Source organism: Aquarana catesbeiana, linkage group LG04 (assembly GCF_042186555.1).
Source record: "Aquarana catesbeiana isolate 2022-GZ linkage group LG04, ASM4218655v1, whole genome shotgun sequence".
Classification (NCBI taxonomy): domain Eukaryota; kingdom Metazoa; phylum Chordata; class Amphibia; order Anura; family Ranidae; genus Aquarana; species Aquarana catesbeiana.
In genome coordinates, this window is record NC_133327.1 from 432,754,837 (window position 1) to 432,770,766 (window position 15,930).

General features: G+C 42.6%; 1 protein-coding gene across 1 annotated transcript in view; it reads right to left on the reverse strand.

Annotated features, from left to right (window-relative positions):
• Positions 1–14,192, reverse strand: part of NMBR (neuromedin B receptor) — a 539,948-nt gene extending 525,756 nt beyond the window's left edge. Inside the window, exon 1 of the mRNA XM_073627396.1 lies at positions 13,387–14,192. Coding sequence (XP_073483497.1) covers positions 13,387–13,781 — 395 coding nt within the window. The 5' untranslated portion in view covers positions 13,782–14,192. The remainder of the gene's footprint in view (positions 1–13,386) is intronic.
• Positions 14,193–15,930: the final 1,738 nt, after the last annotated feature.

Consider the following 15,930-nt stretch of genomic DNA (forward strand, 5'->3'; position numbering starts at 1 on the left):
TTTTTTAGGACCCCCGTCGGGGGGCTTTGGTGAAATATCGGGGGTCTAAACAGACCTCTCATGTTTCAACTTTGAGACAGAGAAAGGAGATTGAGAACACAGCCCTCAATTTCCATCTCTAAAGTCTCAGCTGCACAGAATGAATGAACAGGAATAGCTCTGTACAGAGCTTCCTGTTCATTGACAAACCAAAGCATAGTAGACACTGTTTACTATGTGTCATTTATGAATGGACACAGGAGCAATTAGTACTGATCACTGACTCTGTTCATTTAGAAAAGTAAGGGGCTGGTAAAATACATTTTTTCCAGCCCCTTCTTTGATATCCATCCTGACACATTCCACGCAGCAGTCAGCGGCAGAGGGAAGAGGGGAATCTGACAGCACTCCGGGGGGGGGGGGAGCCAGGAGAGCACACAGGGGCCTGGGGGCAGCAGGAGACAAGTAACCTGGATAAGAGGGGAGGTGGGGGTGGCATATAGAGGAACCGATCACCTCCATTTTCCTCCTACAGCTGCTGGATACTTGCGGAAGGGAGAGGAGGAGAAGTAGGCTTTCAGCGGCTGCAGGAGGAAAATGGAGGGCATTGGTTCTTCTATATGCCGCCCCTCCTATCCAGGTGTACAGAGAAGCTGTATGGGCCCCCTGGAGCATGGGGCTGGGTCGCAGTTGTCCTCCTATCAACTAACTATTTGAGTACTTGTCATGTAGTAAAGCCTGATTTGTTTCCACTGCTGCCCCTCTCAATGTAAAGACTGCCTGTGATACTTTTTAAAATACTTTAGGATATATTTAATACATATAGTAATAGGTAAATGGAGTTCAGTTTTGTTTTAAATTTAATTAAAAAAAAAACCCTACATCTACAGGGAATTTAAAAAAAAGATCGAATGTTCTATTTAAAATTTGCTGATCTGTAGTCCTACTTCCTTTTTTTTGTTTATTTTTTTTACTTCGAGACAATTGAGCACAGTATTGCTTCTGCACTAGTCTGCTAGATAGACAATCAATGGGCAGCCCAAGAAATCTAGCAGCTAATAAGCCTTTGCAGTACACTAGCATAGGTGCAATACTGCACTCAGCTGGCCCAGAGGAAAAGGATATAAAGAGCAGCTGCTGAAAAGAAACATCTAATCTCAGGTCTGCTTTTTTATTAACCATGGATCCTGGGGAGGAGGATCTTTGCTATAAAATTAGGTTTCGATTTCAGTTCTACTTATAACATTTATGCGCAATACACATTTACTAAACAGTAAATAAACATTGTTTATCAAATATGAAAAAAAATATCTAGAATTTATTCAAATTATGCCATAGAACAATTTTTTTGCAAGGATTATTTATAGCAATCACATTCAAACCTGTTAATAAATATGTCTGGTACACTGCTCAGGAACATACAGAATATTTGGGATGGCACCGCAATATTTTATATAAAATATTTTATTATATAAAAGATATAGCATTTCAGGTTTTCAGTGATTGTTTCCTCTAGTTGTTTCAGGTGGAGGCAGTCTTTTAGCATGTATTTTTAAGGTCATATTTTTTTTACAGAAACTAATGATGCCCAAGATCTCACGGTACACAAGGAGACATCGGGTGTGAATAGAGCAAAGAATCATAGAGTAGCTCATGACTACAGAACCACATCATGCAACCATAAATCTTTAGGATACCAAATGCAGCATCTACCTTTGTTTTATGAAGAGCTTCCCTAATTTTGCCAACTGTAGGTAGACAAGGGGAAGAGTGGGCTGGGGGACAGGGGGCATTTGTCCCCCAGCCAATAAAAAAAAGATATGTTGGGCTGTTTGCTCTAAGGCTGCTTTCACACTGGGGCAGTAGGGGGCGTCGGCGGTAAAACAGCGCTATTTATAGCGCTGCTTTACCGCGGTATTTGGCCGCTAGCGGTGCGGTTTTAACCCCCCGCTGGCGGCCAAAAAGGGTTAAAACCGATCGTATAGCGCGGCTATAGCCGCGGTATTGCCGCGGTATAGCCGCGCTGTCCCATTGATTTCAATAGGCAGGAGCGGGTTAGGAGAGGTGAATATACCGCTCCTTCACCGCTCCAAAGATGCGGCTGGCAGGAGTTTTTTTCTTCTTCTGCCAGTGCACCGCTTTCACACTGAACTAACAGCAGCGGCTGTTTTGGGTCGGTTTGCAGGTGCTATTTTTAGCGCAATAACGCCTGCAAATTGCCCCAGTGTGAAAGGGGTCTAAGTGTAGATACTTTCCCATTCTGACATTAAGGAGAGGAGGACACAAAGTCAGTAACAGCTGCTGGTCATTACACTGCTGTTCTAATAAACCATGTCTTTTAACAAGCCAAACAATCACTGGTCAATGTATGTATATTTAGCACCAGGGATTCTTTACTTTCCATAAGAGGGCCACTAGGTTGTGTACACCCCCAAGGCCAAAGGTTCCCAGTCCTCCCCCAACTGTACGACCTTCCTATAAGAACAGTAAGTGTGCCAGAGTAAATTTTTTGGGAGTGATGGTCAAACAATGGCAGGAATATAGCTTAGGAGCCCTCATTGTTTTGGATTTGAGTAGGGTAAAGTTAGATGTGACAAAATTAGTGAATGTTGCTGCTAAATCATAGTTGTTTAAGTTTACTAAGAAGTTTGCTTGAAATCTTTGCAATTTTGTAAAAATTAAAAAACGAAAAAATCACAAGTACATAAGTATTAACAGCCTTTGTCCTGACACTCAAAATTGAGCTCAGGTGCATCCCGTTTCCACTAATCATCCTTGAGATGTTTCTACAACTTGATTGGAGTCCACCTGTGGTAAATTTAGCTTTGGAATTTGGAAAGCCACACACCTGTCCATATAAGGCCCCACAGTTAACAGTGCATGTCAGCACACAAACCAAGCCATGAAGTTCAAGGAATTGTCTGTACACCTCAAAGACAGGATTGTATCGAGGCACAGATCTGGGGAAGTGTACAGAGAAATGTCTGCAGCATTGAAGTTTGGAACCACCAGGAGTTTTCCTGGAACGGGCCGTCCGGCCAAACTCAGCAATGGGGGGGTAGAGTCTTATTCAGGGAGGTGACCAAGAACCCGATGGTCACTCTGACAGAGCTCCAGCTCCAGAAGAACAACAATCTCTGCAGCACTCCACCAATCAGGCCTGTATGATAGAGTGGCCAGACGGAACCCACTCCTCAGTAAAAGGCACATGACAGCCCACCTGGAGTTCACCAAAAGGCACCCAAAGGACTCTCAGACTATGAGAAACAAAATTCTCTGGCCTCTGGTCTGATGAAACAAAGATTGAACTCTTTGGCTTGAATATCAAGTGTCATGTCTGGAGGAAACCAGGCACCGCTCATCACCTGGCCAATACCATCCCTACAGTAAAGCATGGAGGTGGCAGCATCATGCTGTGAGGATGTTTTTCAGTGGCAGGAACTGGGAGACAAGTCAGGATCGAGGGAAAGATGAATGCAGCAATGTACAGAGATATCCTTGATGAAAACCTGCTTCAGAGTGCCCTGGACCTCAGACAGGGGCAAAGGTTAATCTTCCAACAGGACAGCGACCCTAAGCACACAGGCAAGATAACAAAGGAATGGCTAAGGGACAACTCTGTGAATGTCCTTGAGCGGCCCAGACTTGAACCCAATTGAACATCTCTGGAGAGATCTGTGCACCAATGCTCCCCATTCAACCTGATGCAGCTTGAGAGGTCCTACAAAGAAGAATGGGAGAAACTGCCTAAAAATAGGTGTGCCAAGCTTGTAGCATCATACTCAAAAAGACTTGAGTCTGTAATTTGTGCCAAAGGTGCTTCAACAAAGTATTGAGCAAAGGGTGTGAATAAGTATTATGTGATTTTTAATGTGATTTTTGTTTTTTATTTTTAATAAATTTGTGAAGACTTGAAACAAACTTCTTTCACGTTGTCATTATGTGGTATTGTTTGTAGAATTTTGAGGAAAATAATTAATTTAATCTATTTCGGAATAAGGCTGTAACATAACAAAATGTGTAAAAAGTGAAGTGCTGTGAATACTTTCCGGATGCACTGTATGTGGTGTTATGGAACAGTACGATTCTCACAGACGTTCAATAAATGTCAAAGCAGAATACACAAAACACTTCAAATCCACTACCCCACATTCTTTAAATCCCTTCCTATACCTGTGTACATCATTATTCTCATAATATTCAAAATATAGACTTCAGGTACGTTGTTTAGTAAAAACTGACTAGAGTCGGGACAGTTCACAAGCATTTGAATAGGCAACAAATAGATACAAGAGGAAACATCTGGGGGATCTACTGCCACCATCCCAGAGTAAACCCAAAATGATCCACTGTGAGGATGTTGTGCAAACAAATTTACTGATGATGGCTGGATCCCCACACTGGAGGTATAGCTACAAGAAAAAAAAAATCTACAGCCAAAGACTGCAACAGGACTTGTGGAGCTGCCCTTGTTATTTGCATCACATCATCATACTGTGTACTTGTGCAGTAAAGTAGTGAGTATCACATAATTACCCTTCCTATTTCCATAGCTGCCCTTAAATTTAGGAAATCGCCATTTTTTTTTTTAAATGAAAAAGGGACAAGAAGGCCTACAGCATAGAGGTATTAGATTCTTTTATTTTTGTTAGTTTTTTTGTTTTTTAACTGTGCATATTTCAATTCTTTTTTTTTTTTTTTTTTTTTTTTACTTAGAAGGCCATGCCTGCTTTGGTGAAACAAATATTGGTGGGGAAGAAATGCAAACTAGGTACAAGTTTCACTTAAGGAACACAATGAAAGAGAACTGGAAATAATGAGAGTTGTAAAGCAGATAATGAATACATTTGTCTTATGGAGGCCGACAAATGAACTAAGTATCCAGTGTTGAATTAAAAAAAGAATAGTGTACAGTGAATCAATAAATCAATAAAAACCTAAATGTGGATGATTTAATGGCAACCAGACAAAAAGACAATTACAGGACTAAGGCTACTTTCACACTGGGGCGGGCGGGCGCCGGTGGTAAAGCGGCGCTATTTTTAGCGCCGCTTCACCATCGTTTTGGCGGCGCTATTCAGCCGCTAGCGGGGAGGTTTTACCCCCGCTAGCGTCCGAAAAAGGGTTAAAACCGCCGGCATAGCGCCGCTGCAGCTGCGGCACTGCCCCATTGTTTTCAATGGGAAGGGGCACTTTAGAAGCGGTGAATAAACCACTCCTACAGCGCTCCAAAGATGCTTGCAGGACTTTTTGTACCGTCCTGTAAGCGCACCGCTCCAGTGTGAAAGCCCTCGGGCTTTCACACTGGAGACACAGGAGAGGCACTTTACAGGCACTATACAGGCACTATTTTTAGCGTTGTAGAGCCTGTAAAGCGCCTCAGTGTGAAAGTAGCCTAAAAGATCAGCTAAGGAGGAAACTGTTAAAAAGCAACAATTTGGTAGAATGAGCTGACTACAATGACATTCTCCATAGTTCATCGCAGCAAAAACTCTGACACTTGACTGGCAGAGGTGATGGCATTGGCTTCAAGGGATACCACCTTGTAGGTGAGAGTAGAGAAAGAAATGTCTTTAATGAGTTACAGTGGAACTAAATACTCTCAGTCATCATGATCTACAGTATTTTTAAGCATTATGCTGCTAGCCTTAGTAAAAAGATAGGAAGGTATTTTGTATTTACTTGTTTTACATTGTTCAATTGCTTCCTGGTTTCTGGCCTAGGCCACAATGATGTCATACATCCCAGGAGTCTTGGAGTATGGCATTTTTTTCTTTCATCTGGAGGAGGGTAGGAAGGACTTTCTCATGCCTGAGCTAAGGGCAGATGGATTCCAGGAAGTAAATGCTACATGAATCTGCCCTTACTTAAAGTGTAAGTTCACCTTTACAGAAAAATCTGTAAAGTGACTTTACACATGACGTCCTCCTCATCCCCCCCAGTCCCACTGCCCTGTTGCGCGGCGATCTCCCTATCTGAACCCCAGTATTGCCGCTTCAGGGGTAAGGGGCTTAGAAATCCCCTCACACGTCTCCTTCCCCGCTGGCAGGACGGGCTACATGAGTTCGGCGCCGCCCATGTGACATTGCTGACCAATTGGAATGCTCTGAAATGTCCCTCCTGACGGGGTACCTTTTGGAGATTCAGCTGCAGGGGTTTCTAAGCCCTGGACCCCTGACGGGGTTGAACCGGGGCTCAGAATGGGAGATTGCCACGATCCAGGTCATCGGGACTGGGGGGGGGGGTGAGGAGGGGGTCCTGTGTAAGTTAACCTTACAGGTTTTCCTGTAAAGGTGAACTTACCCTTCAAGATTCAAGTTTCTCAAAGTGATTTCTCAACAAAATAATACATGGAGACATAAATGGAATTAATATTAACCCTTTCATTGCCAGGTCCATATGTCTTACAGACCTGGCAGTGAAAGGGACCCATCATGTCTCATTAAAGAGAACCTGTCACTTAAAAATCATCACATGGGGGACTTTTCGCCCCATATGTGATGAAAAAAATTAGCAAAAAATAAAGTTACACCCACATAAAATCCCCCCAAAACAATTTGAGGCTCCTACCCCCATATATACGAATGTAAACACACATGTTGGGGGTGCCTACACGTGAAAACGTTGATTGCGATGCACGTTACATATAGCCACGCACGCCGGAGTGAGAGCAATAAATCTAACACAAGACCTCCTCCGTTACACTAAACTGATGACCTATAGGGGGCTTTTGAAGCATCGACTATGGAAAATATAGGGGACTGAAGTTTGTTGCCATTTCATGGTTGCACACAAATTTAAGGTTTGACATGTTAGGTATCTATTTCCTCAGTGCAACCTCTTTTTTTTACATTTTACCAAAAATTTGTAACGTTTATTGCTATTGCCCTAAAATTCACTTTAGTGTGAATTAGTGTGTTTTTTACTGAGATTTTATGTTGCCTAGACCTTTGCGGTAATATCAAGTGACATGAAAAATTGGAACTACTACCATTTTATTCTCTAGATCAGAGGTCAGCAACCTTTTTCCACTTAAGGGCCAGATTTAATGTATGGGAATGCATGGAGGGCCACATTCAGCTGCTAATAAATGAAGATAATAAAAATCCTAACATAGTAATAATAACAGTACAGGTATACCTCACTTTAAGGTGCTTCACTAATACAATGCCAGTTCACCCTGAGGAAGTATGTGATTGAGGATTCAGATATTACTGCCCCCCTCCCCCATCCTGGCACCCAAGGGTGGCTGGCACCAGCCCTGCCAGCCAGCAATGTCTGGAGATGGGGTTCCTCTCCCTAGGGAAAATGGGGTTCCTGCCCTTAGGGGAGAAGGATCCATATCCCCAGGGGTGCAGGGGTGATGGGGTCCCTGTCCCCAAGCAAGAAAGGGTCCCTGTTTCCAGGGGAGAAGGGGTCCCTGTCTCCAGGGGTGATGGGGTCCCTGTCCCCAAGAAAGAAGGGGTTCTTGTCCCCAGGGGAGATAGGGTTCCTGTCCCCAGGGGAGATAGGGCTCCTGTCCCCAGGGGAGAAGGGGCCCCTGTCCCCAAGTGAGAAGGGGTTCCTGTCCCCAGGGGTGATAGGGGTTCCTAATAGGGTCCCCCCAATAACAGTGTCCTCTGTTCCCTGCACCCCCCCCCCCACTGTAGTGTCCTTTGTCCCCTGCACCTCCCAGTGTAGTGTCCTCTGTCCCCTGCACCCCACAAACACACACTGTGTAGGTAGAACTCTCCTACCTTAAACAGGTGTACAGCGAGCAGAGCAGAGATCAGCATCACAAGGCTGGATGGGGGCGGGAACTGCTGAAGTTAACTTTTCACATTAACAGGCTGGTGATTGGTTGCTAGGATTGCCCAGCAACCAATCACCTGCTGTTTAATGAAAAAGTTAACTCCAGCAATTCCCGCCCCCATCCAGCCCTGTGATAACGGCCGCTCCCTGCTGTCCAATAAAGAGGACAGCGGCGAAAATGTCCAGGGGCCGGGTGGTAAGAATAGTTGGGTATTGTCCTGGGTGACATGTCCAATGCAAAAAAATAACGTTTAGCAGAGAGCAAATTAGTTAATAATGCTTACAGAATACTGAGACATTAAAAAACAAAATGTTTCAATGCCTGGCAAGTATACACAAGCAAAAGTGCCATTTTGGGGGAAAAAAATCCCCTGCCAGCTTAGTGGTTGTAATAATTTTGTGACTAAATGTATGACTTCCTGCAACAACTTCAGAGGAGTAGGTGCACAGGCTATTTCGCTTTCCCAAACCCTGTGTCACCAAGAACTCAAACCTTATCCCTAGTCTGTTCTGTTAGGTCTTACTGACTATACTATTTTACCTATTTGTAATGGTAGCAATGAGACAGCAGTGTAAAATTTTCCAGCAGTAAGACAGTTTTAATTGGGGATAATAGGCCTAATTGGTGTATGACTAACTTTATCTTTGTAAGATTCTCAACACTCTGCATGGAAGTCTACAGGCTTACTTGGCTTTAGCTCTCCCCCTACTGGCCAGAGAAGGAAGGTGCAGCATAACATCAATATCTCAGTAGAGGGAGAGAAGAATAAGGGGCAATGTCTCCATCTCCATATTGCTGTAGCCCAGCACCTGCCTACCCAATTTTTTTAAAACTCAAAGATGTATAAAGGATGCAAAATAGTAAAGAAAATTTTACCATCAGTATACCATGGGTTTCTTTACTAATGGTATCACCATGAACAGATTACCAGAAAATATAGTATGGTATTTATCATCCAATTTCCTTTGTGGTATCAGGAAAGTATTTTTTCCCTTGTGAGGCAAAACTCCACTCAGTTTTGCAAGAAGTATTGAGGGAAACCTGACCGTGTTTGTAAGAGGATGAACATGATGCCCTTGGCTAGGACTATTTTTGTAAACCTCTTATCTGTCAAGGACAGCATTTGACCACCTTGAAACAAACGATCTGTTAAACAAACACTGGATATAATAGGATTCACTGAATGAGATAAGCAACTTTGCATTTATGTTACAAACCTTGGTCCAGTGCTTGCATTATCACGGTCTATCCTTTCCCTGCATCCAGTGTGAGGAAACTCATGATCCACATTGAAAGATCAAAGATTATTCCTCAGGAACAACTTGTACTACGATCTGTCTGTGCAGAATCAGCAGACAGTGGGAATCAGCTGGCTACTAGGCTATGCAGCAGACAGTGCAAATTGCTTTATCCCTGGCTTCTGAGGCCTACACTGTAGCTCAAGCTGCTGTTGGTTCTGCAGCTGGCAGTGGGGATCGCGCATTCTAGGCTCTAAAACTGGCATTGTAGATCAGTCTGAGCCCAGACTCGACTCTTCAGAGCTTCGGTTGCTGCCTCTATGCATGGTGCTGCTCCCTTCATTGGCTGCTGCGCCTGGCTGACATTGCACCCTGCCACTTCCATCCCAAGCTAACCTAGTCACTTCTCACCCCCTACACCATCTTAGCTGACATCACTCTACAGCCCTGTCTTTTTTTTTTTTAATCTTTAGTTATTTTGTATGTAAAAAACCTAAATAAACATCCAAACAACCGTAATAGAAAGCAATATTATAGCAACCAATTCTTGCCCCCCCCCCCCATCAAACCCTCCCACCCTCCACCCACCCCACTCTTGCAGTTTTCTCGGAAGGCGTAGGTTTCAACTACTCAATAATCCCATCTCCTCTCCATTACCGTTAAAGGGTAATCTCCTCAACATATCTCCACCTTTTTTTAAATGCTTGCCACTTTCCCCATTTACCCTTTCACTCCGACTCTTCTTCTGGTTCCATTCCCCTATAATCCAAACTCTCTATGTTGTAAATTTCTTTCACACACAAAATCCAATCCCAAATTTTAGGACTTTCCTTTTCCTGCCATTTTTTTGGTATCTGGCTTAATGCCGCGTTCAACAGGATTGGGACTATAGACATTTTGTATTGTTTAACTGATTTGGCTGATCCATGGAACATTCTACAGCCCTGTCTTAACCCCCTACAACCACCCAAGTGCTAGAAAATATGTGTTTTCTATGTGCCTTGGGTATACAATATCACTACATTGAGGTGATGATGTCTTTATGACGAAATGCATAGGTGCGGGCACACAGTTCACGTTTGACGTAATTTCCGCCAAGTAGAACGCACATTGTCTCCAGGGAAGTGCAGAGCAGAGGTGAAAACAGATTTCACAGACTATAAGGCTGGCAGATCATTCCCAATGCCAAAACGCTGCACTTTACCATGTGAGTGGAATTTGGGTTTTTAGCCAAACTTTTACTCACCACTTTCACTGGCAACATACTTGCTTTTGAATCTATGGATTGAATCCATTTTCCACTTTCTTCATACTTATAAGTATTTGTTTGTATTATATGAATTGAGGAATATATTGCTGTAAGAATAATCAATGAAATAGCACATTGGCACTTTACTTGGATTTTTGTTATAACACACTGTGTATATTTATAAGGAAGCGTAGCAAACATTAGAAGAGTTCAGCACATGGGTAGAATTTACCATTAAGCTGCAGTATCCTAGTATTTGGCATTTGCTAACCCACATTTATATTTACATTTTTTTTTTAAATGTTATATACTTTGCGCGACTGATATTTACAACATACAAAAGTCTTATCATGGCTAATCACCAGCTTTTCACCATTTATTAAACACCTTAGTGGCTACACCTTGCATCTTTTCTCAGTTCAGATATATAAACCTGAGCCATTCATCCTTTTGTACAGAGGCATCAGGAACTTGCCTTCACAATCTGAACTGTTTAGTTAGGGTCTAATTGATACAACTCCCATATTTATCGTATATCTCTACTACTCACTACTGGTGGCCATATACACTTTAATAAATGATGGATTTCCCGCCCAGTTAATCTCTTCTGATAGTAGTAATTGATCTAAAGTCAACAGACAGTTCAGTCATTGCAACTTATGATTGTAATTTATCAGTTGCATCTGTTTCCACCATGTAATTTCAACATCTAAACTATCCAAATACTAATTCATGAATAAAGTATCTCGGTACTGCAGACTGATGTAAAACGATTGATAACATTCCTCTCTGGTCAATCAACTCAGTTTGATTGAATCCAATCACAATTGAGTAGACTGATCGGAAAGAAAGTTATGGCTATCCAATTGTTTGTGGTTTGAATTGTTTAATCAAAACACAAAACGATCAGAGATCATAAGTTTATTTTGGCCAAAGAATCCATACTTTTCTTAATATTATTGCATTGAATTCTTTGATTTTTTCCATGGTCCATCCTCAAAAGTAATTTTGGAAGCATGGAGTCATATAAAAAGTATGCAAGGTTGTTCTGATTTTTTTTTTTTTTTTTTATACTTACTTCTTATATTAAGGATTTTGTCTAAGCACCAAAAATGCACTGTGCATGCGGCAAAGGCAGCATTGCTTTAAACGGTGTAGCATTTAACTTGTATTTATACATGCATATGTTTTCATTAAACCCTAAAACTGCATACTTGGCATAATAAAGAACCATGATAATGTGGAAAGTGTATAAACACAGTCACCCACCAGATTTCAGATCACTGCAATCAATAAAATATGTCATTTAACTCCTATTGGGTAAGCTTATTTTTCTTTCCATATTAAATAAGTCAGTATATACAACACCTTGCATTTTTTTCAATGAATGCATAGCCTTCTTTAATTGGATGAGGTGGAGATTGTGATGTCACCATCCCGCCTTTCCACTGCGTCCAATCAGGCATTCAGTGAGAAAAAGGCAAGCCGTTCTGTGAATGGTGCCCGTATCAAGCAAGAAACCCCCTATGCAGCAGGGCAGCTGATCTGCACAGCACCCAGAAGACAGTGGTGATCACAGAGTAATGGTGAATGCTACAGTGATTCTACACTTCCACGGCAATCCCACAGGTATTACATATGCTTAATTATATTGATCCAAGCTGGACTACTGTATCCATGCAACAACAAAAAAAAAAAAGTCTATACCTGGAATTCAGCTTTAAGTAATTCACAACATATACAAAGTTGTATAAATCAGATGTATCACAAAATAAAGAGAACACATTAATAAAGCTAAGGAAGAAATAACAATATTTTTAGTGAATACACCTTGGTGCTGACCAAAGGTTTAGCAGAATGGGGAGAATTTACTAAAACTGGTGCACAGTGAATCTGGTGCAGCTGTGTATAATAACCAATCAGCTTCTAGGTTTTATTGCCAGGGCTTAAAGTGGTAGAAAACCGCAGGTGGTTAAAAGAAAAAACAAAAAAAAATTCTCTGCAAGGCAATGTCATAATGTGCTAGTATGCATGACATACTAGCACATTATGATAGACTCACCTTAGAATGAAGCCCTCCAGTGCCGAGATGTCACCGCTGAGAAGGCTGACATCTTCCCCCGGTCTTCCTTCCAAGTTCGCGACCTCCAGCTACATGAGTGGCTGGGGGCGCAATGATGTCACTCCTGAGCCGCCGTTTATGGCACTGGCTCTGAAGGCCCAGCACTGTAAGCCGGACCTTCAGAGCGCATGCGCCTGTGATGTCATCGGCTGCATGAACTCTGAATATCTCCTAAACTTTGCAAGTTTAGGAGATATTCACAGTACCTACAGGTAAGCCGTATTATAGGCTTACCTGTAGGTACAAGTGGTACAAGTGGTACAAGGTACACATCACATGCTTTTCTGCAGCTTCTCCATTGAAGTCTATTGAACCAAAAAAAAGCACAGTTTTGTGTTTAAAAAAAGTCCCTTACCCTTTCCAAAAATGCAGAGGCACAAAAATGCATTGATGTGAACATGCTCCACAGGAACCCATGTTAAAAAAAAAAAAAAAAAAACACATTGGTGTGAATGGAGCCTAATGGCCCGTACACACGATCCGAATATCGTACGACAGATCGTACGACTTTTTTCGCTTAATAGTTGCAAGTAGAAATTGAATAGGCTACTAAAGTCACGAAAATTCTCATACGACAGAGAAAAAAAAAAAAATCTGAAGTGATGTCATGTGTTGTAATGTATTTGTACTGTATTTTCGGACAACTGTACTGACTAACTGTACTGAAAATCGTACAATGAAAATTATCGTGCTCGTCCAATCAAATAATATCGGATGAATTGTCGTGATCGGCTCTTGAAAGCTCTGTACTAACGATCCGATTATCGTACGAAAGCGGGTTTTTTTTCGTCCAATTTTTGGATTGTGTTGCAAAGGAATAATAGGCTATAAGTATTCAGAACAGTGATATTCATCTGCAATAAAATCACTGGATGAACCCAGCTGTATCTCTACATAATCCTACTAAACCAACACAGTACAAAATGACTATAGCGTGCACTACACGTTTATTAACAGCCTAGGAGTGTAATCCGCTGCTATTTGCAGCAGCTGGAAAAGCACTTACCTGTCAGCACTGAGTGCAGTGAGTGTGAAGACAGATACTCCTACAGAAGTCAGTTGGATGGAAGGGATGAGTTTACAGCACACTTCCCCGAGCATCCACTCCTCGAAAAAGAATCGGAAGGCATCCACCGGTACACAGGTCACCAGCAGCAACAGGTCCCCGGCGGCCAGGCTGGAGATGAATATATTGGGCACACTTCTCATCGCACTGTTGGTAATGAAGATCTTTACAAGGGTGATGTTGCCCAAAAGTCCCACCATAATGATGATTAAATACACAGATGGGATGACACAACGGATGATGAAGAATGCCATCTCCCTACCCTGGGGAGGAGAGTTTTCTGGCAGGACCTGACTCCCATTACCCTGGATGAGGGTGATGTTCCAGGTGATCATCTTCAACAGATGGCAAAAGCCAAGCACGGTGCCCAAACCAGGAGCAAGTTTTCTAAAGTTTCAGCAGCTTAGGAAAAATCGATAAAAGCCAGTGTCCCATAGATCATCGCCCAGTTCTGGAGCTTCAACAGCTACAAATGACCAGTTTATGTGGATAGCAGATTGTACAGGAGCCAGGAAGTTTTGTGGGTGGTGAACACCAAGCTGCAGTCAGAGATGTTTAGCTGCTGTGTGCTGCACACAGCAATGCTCCTATTATAGTCTACAGCCTGATGGTCCTGTGAAGGGGAGGGACTGGATTCATCCAAAGCTCAGAGCCTACACTGAGGTGTGTGCTTGGACTTCTTCTTTCTGTCATCAGCCTCTTCATATTATTCATTGGGGACCAAATGCCTGCCAGTATCAGTCTAGACTTACATGGAATCAGTGCAGTGCAGCGCAGCAATAGCCGGCCGGTGGGCTGGGGCTGAAGGAGCTGTTCTCCCAGCAGTGCTGAAACGGACCTACTAGAGTTCTCTGATAGAGAGTGCACTCCATTCAACTGCTATAGACATAGACAGAAATATCACATATTATATATGTGATAGTTATTTTCTAAAGCTTGTTGGCTGATTAAAGTTTTACCTGTGAAGATATCATCAGTGTGTGGCTTTACCTTTGGATTGTACTGGGCTATAGAAGACAAATAAATGTCTTGAATCACTTAATACTTAATAAGCACTGTGCAAAAAGACATGACAACCTACCTAGAGCCACCCTTTTTATTCCTACTAATTAATAAAAGGTGAGATCTGATTGACTGTTCCAGGCTACTACTGTCTATTATATGCTTTTTTTAAGTAATATGTGTTGCTGGAGAGTTGATTTCTTTTCTAATGCATGTTACTAGAACAAATGTATTGTCAGTCTTGTGTACTGTTAGAGACTATAGGGTTTATTTACTAAAGGCAAATCCACAGTGCACTACAAGGGCACTGCAAGTGTATTTGGAGGTGCAGTCGCTGTAGATCTGAGGGGGACATGCAAGGAAAATAAAAAACAGCATTTTTACTTGTACATGATTGGATGATATAAATCGGCAGATCTTCCCCTCAGATCTACAGTGACTGTACTTCCAAGTGCACTTGCAGTGCAATTGTAGTGCACAGCGGATTTGTCTTTAGTAAATAAACCCCACAGTGTATGCCCAATAATAGTCCAATGTGTAAGTCAGTGAACCAATAGCCCTAAATACAGCTATAAGAACTGTGCGGAAAGACTTGACAGCCTAGAGCCACCCTTTTTTATTCAGACTTAATACCAGGCAATTTCGCCCCTTCCTGCCCAGACCAATTTTCAGCTTTCAGTGCTGTCGCATTTTGAATTACAATTGTACGGACATGCTACACTGCACCCAAACAATTTTTTTATCATTTTGTTCACTGCTGGGGTTTTTAGTTTTTGCGCAACAAATAAAAAAACACTGAAAATGTAGAAAAAAAAAGTTTTTCTTTGTTTCTGTTATAAAATTTTGTAAATAAGTTTTCTCCTTCACTGATGGGCACTGATGAGGCTGCACTGACGGGCACTGATAAGGCAGCACTGATGAGGAGGCATTGATGGGCACTCATAGGTGGCACTGAAAGGCTGCACTGATGGGTACTTATGGGTGGCACTGATAGGTGGCATGGATGGGCACTGATAGGTTGGGCACTGATAGGTGGCACTGATGGATGGCACTGCTGAGCATCACTAATGAGGAGATATCAGGCAGGCATTTGTAGTTGGCACTGACTGGCACCATTTCTGGGCACTGGTTGGCATCTTTTAGGGCACTGTGTGGCATCCCTGGTGGCCATGGGGGCATACCTGGTCATCCATGTGTTCTGGCCATCCCTGGTGGTTCTGGCGGAATTCCTGGTGGTCCAGTGTGGGCATCCATGGGGGGGCTGCGCTGATAAACAATCAGCGCAGACCCCCCTGTCAGGAGAGCCGCCAATCGGCTCTCCGCTACTTGCGTCTGCAAGTGAGGAAAAGCCGACAAATGGCTCTTCCTGTTTACACTGTGATCAGCCGTGATTGGACACGGCTTATCACGTGGTAAACAGCCTCCATCAGAGATTCTTTACCGAGATCGGTGTATCTGTGTGTCAGACTGACATGCCGCACC